Consider the following 6,063-nt stretch of genomic DNA (forward strand, 5'->3'; position numbering starts at 1 on the left):
GTGGTTGGGAACCCTGGTGAGGACCGAGTCCCAGGCCTGTCCCTGCCATCCTAGAAGGACCTGATGCCCCAACCTTGGGCACATGCAGAGCGGGGGTGCTGGGAGGTCCCCCAAGGGTGCTGGGGAGCAGGGCAGCTGGTGTGGGGACCCAACCCTGACCACCTGAGTCTTTCCCCCAGGATGCTGACCTTCTCCAACAACGTGGAGCCAGCCAACGGCTTCCTGGTGCGCTACCTGCGGCGGAAGCTGCTGGAGTCGGACACAGACGTCAATGCCAACAAGGAGGAGCTGCTGCGTGTGCTGGACTGGGTGCCCAAGCTCTGGTATCACTTGCACACCTTCCTGGAGAAACACAGCACCTCCGACTTCCTCATCGGTACGGCCTTGCACACACCTCTCTCCTCTACCTCATGCTGCTATGGGCCCCAGGGGTTGGGGCAGAACCCTCCCAAAGGAGCCTGGGGAGCTGCCCCGTGCCCCCCAGTCCCACACAGCCAAAAGCCAGTGGACGATGCACACAAATGTTGCTTTTCCCTGGTGGCATTTGTTCCCGTACCCCGTGGGAGCTGTCACTGGTGTCGGCCAAGGCTGCCTGTTTTACTGGGACCCCTCCTTGGGCACGGAGGAGCTGTGTTTTCCCAGGCAGGTCTCCCTTTGCCTCACCATGCCTTTGGGGGGGCGGGTAGGTTGAAGTGGGCAGCCCCGTTGCTGCCTGGGAGCTTGCTTTGTGCCCACGTGTGCCAGGCAGCCGCTGCCTGGACGCTGCTCCCAGGAGGTGGTGGAGCCCAGGGCACCCTGCGCAGCCAGGCTTGCCCACCTTGGTGCTGTGTTGCCACAGGGCCAGTGACTGGAGCAGAGCGACTCAGGTCCCACTTTTGCTCTCTGCCTTCCCCGGCAGGTCCCTGCTTCTTCCTGTCCTGCCCCATTGGAATTGAGGATTTCCGGACCTGGTTCATCGACCTGTGGAACAACTCCATCATCCCTTACCTGCAGGAGGGGGCAAAAGATGGGCTCAAGGTATCCAGAGCTGCCTGACACCTGGGGATGCAAAGCAGCAGTGCTTGGGGACGTGCTGATGCAGCAGTCCAACGGGGCGGGGAGAGGGGAGGCGCTGGGATTTTGGGCACAGCTGGCACCGCTGTCAGCCCCTGCTCTGCCCTGTGCTGTCCTGGGGGGGCTCAGGGTGCCCCGTCCCCAGCTCTGGCACACGCTGAAGAGGCAGCTGCTCCTTGCTCCCTGCCTGCAGGTCCATGGGCAGAAAGCAGCCTGGGAGGACCCTGTGGAGTGGGTGCGGGACACCCTGCCCTGGCCGTCAGCGCAGCAGGACCAGTCCAAGCTCTACCACCTTCCCCCACCCACCATCGGGCCCCACAGCACCGTTTCCCCTCCCGAGGAGCGCACCGTCAAAGACACGACGCCCAGCTCCCTGGACGCGGACCCTCTGGTAGGGCCCTGCTGCCCCGGGCACCGGGCGGTGGGCTGGGCGGTGCTAGTGGAGAGGGGAGAGAGAGGTGGAGCTTTGTTTTCCCAGTGATTTTTTTTTTTTTTTCTTCTTCAGTGTAAGAAGCCTGATTTGGGGATGCAGAAACATTTTGCACTCCTGGGAGGGGTGGCGGGTGTGGGATGGTGCACACCAAGGCACGTTGTGATGTGGTGGTGAACGGGCATGGTGTGGTGCTCCACGGGGCATCGTGTCCACACACAGAGTGGGGCCTGCACACGCGTGTCACCCGGGGGGGCTGCTGGCAGACAGCAGGCTGCTGTGGATGATGCCCCCTGCGCTGCTTTGGCAGCCTTGAGCATCCCAGCTGTGTCCAAGGCCACATCCTGGTGACAGGGAGGGATTCTGCAGCATCTCTGGGCTTTTCTTTACCCTCCAAGGAGCTTCTCGGGGTGGGATATTTGGGAGGGCGAGGAGGCCCTGGTGGCCTTGGCTTCCCCAGGGCAGCCACGGAGCTCTCGTCCCCCTCGGGCGTGGTGCCACACTCCTCTCCCCGCAGATGGCCATGCTGCTGAAGCTCCAGGAAGCTGCCAACTACATCGAGTCTCCGGATCGTGAGACCATGGTGGATCCCGACCTGCAGTCGACTCTGTGAGGCCCGGACATGCCGGCCCAGGCAGAGGGGAGCCACCGCCAGCCGCTGCTCCCGCCGGGCTGCTCTCCTTTTCCTTTGGTATCCCGGAGCACGGGGCTGGCGAGCGAGTGGAGAGGACCGGGGCTCCGGCGTGTCCCGGCGGAGCGTGGGGAAGCTCGGCTCATCCGTGGGAGAGCGCGAGGTGCCGTCTCCCCTCCCGACCCTGGGGGTAGGAGAATCCTGGTTTCTCTTCTTGGGTGTTTTTTTTTTTTTTTTTCTGTCTCTACTTGCAAACTCTTGGGCTTTGGGGCCAGGGCGACCAATGTGGCTGAGCCCCTGCTCCCGGGAGCCGCAGGAAGGCCCCTGCGTGGGGCAGGGACCCCGTGGGAGCCACCTGGGCCAAAGCTGGGGGGCGTAGGAGGAGCGTGTGGCCACAGGACGAGAGCGCGGGCGCAGGGTCTCCAGCTCCCTCCCCACCCAGCCAGGCGTAGCCGAGGGCAGGCGACGAGGGAGCCGCTGCTGCGGGAAGTGCTCGCCGAGGAGGAGCGTGGCTCTTGCCACTGTCTTTGTACGTTCCCCGTTTCACCTGCATGGTAGCCACTGCGACCAGGACAGCCCAATAAACCCTGCTTTGGTTATTTTATTTTGTTCCCCCCTCCCATTTTCCTTTGGCTGAGTCCAGACTTCACTTTGGTCCCTTTTTTGTTCTGGTTCTTTGCTCTCCTGGCCTGGAGCACGTGGCCCGGTGCCCACTGCTTCCCTGTAAGCAGCTCCCTTTCCCTTTGGTTTCTTTTGCAGCTGTTGGTTCCACCACTCAAACCACCTCTGTAACAAAACTGGTGCTCACTGGACGATCTCCAGTCCCTGAACCCACCCCTGGGGCCTCCCAGCTTGACTGAGATGGGATTTGGCACCTCTTGACAGCGGGATGCTCCCAGAGCAGCCCCTTGCCTGGCACCTCCCCCCTCCCCAAAAGCACAAGGCAGAGTCTGGCCCTGGGGCCGGGGTCTCCCACCAGGTCAGGATGCCCCGGGCCCCTCCCCAAGGTCCCTGGCACTGGCCGAGCCCTGGGCAGGGGGAGGGTGCTGCTGCCCCATCCCTTCCCCTTGGTGCTGGGGCGCACAACCTGCCCCATGTCCCCTGGGTGCTGCCAGCCAGGGGGGTGCAGGTTGGTGAGCCGTGCTGGGGGCAGTCCCTGTGCCCCTGGCTCCCCTCTGTGCCTTCCTGTGCCCTCGAGCCTGGCAGGGTCTCGCTGTGCCCCGGATCGGTGCTCTGGGGACACATCAGGTTGCCACGTGTCCTCTTGGCCTTGCTGTGGCACTGCCACAGGCGAGGCTCCTGGCATGGAGGGGATCAGCCCCGGTGCTGCCGCGGTGCCTTAATCCCCGGCCGTGCGGGAAGGGGGCGCGCGGGGCTCGGGCTGGTGCTGTCACAGCCTGCTCCGGCTGCAGTGTCCTAGGACTGTCCCCAGAGCCAGCTTGGCTGGGGTGGGACAGGGGTGCTGGCACTGGCCTGAGCACAGCCAAGCTGGGGCTGCTGCCTTCAGCACCCCTGGCTGGCCTGTCCCCAGGGTGGGCTGCAGTGTGCTCGGCCGGGCCAGCACCTCCCTCCCTGAGCCTAGCTGGGCCCCGGGCCCCCGGCTCCTCTCCGCCACCATCTAGCTCAGCTCCTGCACTCAGCTCCCTTTTGGGGAGAGGTGACCCCAGGGCCAGGTCTGCCGAACCCCTCCTGTCCCTGAACCCTGCCAGGCTGGGGACTGGGCATCCTCAGCGCCCGCCGCATGTCACGGCTGGCGTGGCCTTCAGGGACGCCTCACAACCCTCCAGAACAGGCATCTCCAAGGCCCGGCCTGGCCGCCGGTGCCGCTCGGAGGCAGCTGCCACCTCTGCCCTCGGTGCTCTCTCGGCCGGCGCGTCCCGGCCCTGCCGCGTGCGCCCCATGGTGCTCACTTCTCCGTCTGTCCGACAGCCTCCCCGCCGTCTCCCCACTGCCACCCGGGGCCGGCCAGCCCGGACACTCCGCACAGGGATGTCCCTCCCCACGCTGGCTTGGACGCTAGGGCTTTCTGTTCGCCTTCTCTTGTGCTGCCGCCATCGGCTAAGGACTCGCTGTAAATAGATCTGTAGTCGAACGCCCTGCGTGAGTTGGTGGGGCCTGGCCCTGAGCCTCTTTCCTCTTTTTTTTTTCTTTTTTTTTTTTTTTTTTTTTTCTTTTTGTACTCTGTGATAACTGTGCTGTGCTGACTTCTTTTCTGATTGTACAAGACACCGGCTCAGCAGCTGCTCGAGGCCGGCGGTGGGGACCTGGCTCTCCCCTCCAGTCCCTCTCGCCCTCCTCGGGGCTCCGGGCAGGAACGGGCACGATGCACCTTTGGGTGCCTGGGCAGTGCTGTGCCCAGAGGCGTCCCGTGGGTGGGGAGGGCTCACGCACCCCTCGCTTTGCACGGCCCGCGGGCAGCCTTGGCTGGGCCTCACTTTCTTTTCTGCACCCCCAGGGAGCCACCAAAAAGTCAACCAAACTGTCCCCGTCACCAGCTCGCTTGGGGCTGCGCTGCCGGGTGTCCCCCACCCTCTTGCAGGTTTGCCTCATCCCTCCCCACTGCAGGGCTGCCTCTTGCCCCGTAACCTCAGCAGGGGTGTGCTGGAGGGGAGTGGCACGCTGTGGTGTAAATCAGGAGGAATCCCCACAGGGACCGGGAAGGGCGAGGGCAATGCCAGCAGGCACACCCTGGGGTGCTGGGGGCAGGGTGGGGGCTTTTGCTGGGCTTACCTGGCTGGAGGGGACCGGCCCTGATGGATTCCTCCTGCCTTACACCCAGCACCCCGTGTCCCCAGGAGTGTGGCAGCTGTCGGGGGGCCTGGGGACCGAGTGTCCCCAGGGCTGCTGGTGTCTGTGGGCTGAGCCTCTCTGTGCCCAGGGGGATGAGTCCAAGGATTGCACTAACCCACCCCCGAAGGTGCCTGCTGCCCCCGAGGGTGCCTGTCACCCCCACAGGTGACCCATCATCTCCAAGGGTGCCTGTTGTGCCCAAAGGTGCCTGTGATCCCCAAAGGAGCCCGTCACCCCCCTGAGGGTGCCTGTCACCTCCAAAGGTGCCCGTGGCCCCTGGGAGTGGCAGGAGCCCTCCTGAGGGGCTGGAGTTGGGAGACGCCAGCGCCTCACCCTCCTGCCCCCTCGAGCTGCTGCCGCCCAGTGGCCTGAATCTTACAATTTTAGCTTTTTTCTATTAAAAACAAACAACCTTTTTTTAATTAAATAAAAGACGAAATGGACAAATTCCTGTTTTAGATGATCTGTGTAATTGACTGGGTTTTGTGTTTCTTAACTGCATGGTATTCCTGCCGAGGGGTTTTATAGCACTTTTTAAATTTCTCTTTAAGATTTTGGTCCAGATTTCTACTGCGCTCGCCTGTCTGTCTTTGCTTTTTCCTTGCATCCTCCAAGTTTGTAAACTCGCTCCATTTTATACCTGATGTTGAGACCCAACCCCACGTTGTACATAGCTGCGGGAACAATCATAGGGAACAAACACCATCTGGACTCTTTCCACGATTAGTTGTTTTTACTTAAAAGAAATTTTAAAAGAAGTATAAAAGGAAGCCAGGAAAAGGCTTGAGGATATTACGAAAGACAGAAACAAATCCAGCCCTGCACCAAGTCAGCTCCTGCTGCCCACGCTGCCCGCACCAACCGGCATGTCTCTCTCGGTCGTCTGTCTAACACCATTGGATTCAATAAAGTTATCTCCTGTACCGCCTGGCTGCTGGTCCTGTGTCGGGGAGACCGCGGGCCCCTCCCTGCGTGGGAGAGGGGCAGGACAGGGCTGCTTGTCCTGCCTTAACCTCAGTGGTCGCCCTCCTGCAAAATCTGGGGAGGGTGGCTTTGTTGAGATGCTCCTGGTTTGAAATCTTGGCTGTTCTGCAAGATGCTGGGAGTGGTTTTAGATCCAAGATCACGCTCCTGTGAAGTCTGGAGCGTGCCCGAATGC

The 6,063-nt window shown here is 62.2% G+C and overlaps 1 protein-coding gene across 3 annotated transcripts in view; it reads left to right on the plus strand.

The window, feature by feature from the left end:
* The window catches only part of NAV1 (neuron navigator 1), a 78,895-nt gene extending 73,068 nt beyond the window's left edge, over positions 1–5,827 (plus strand). For all 3 annotated transcript variants that reach the window (XM_074893394.1, XM_074893395.1, XM_074893396.1), the window contains 4 exons: positions 180–376; positions 899–1,017; positions 1,247–1,444; positions 2,001–5,827. In XM_074893394.1, coding sequence (XP_074749495.1) covers positions 180–376; positions 899–1,017; positions 1,247–1,444; positions 2,001–2,096 — 610 coding nt within the window. In that variant the 3' untranslated portion in view covers positions 2,097–5,827. The remainder of the gene's footprint in view (positions 1–179; positions 377–898; positions 1,018–1,246; positions 1,445–2,000) is intronic.
* Positions 5,828–6,063: the final 236 nt, after the last annotated feature.

Source organism: Strix uralensis, chromosome 24, assembly GCF_047716275.1.
Source record: "Strix uralensis isolate ZFMK-TIS-50842 chromosome 24, bStrUra1, whole genome shotgun sequence".
In the NCBI taxonomy this organism is placed as follows: domain Eukaryota; kingdom Metazoa; phylum Chordata; class Aves; order Strigiformes; family Strigidae; genus Strix; species Strix uralensis.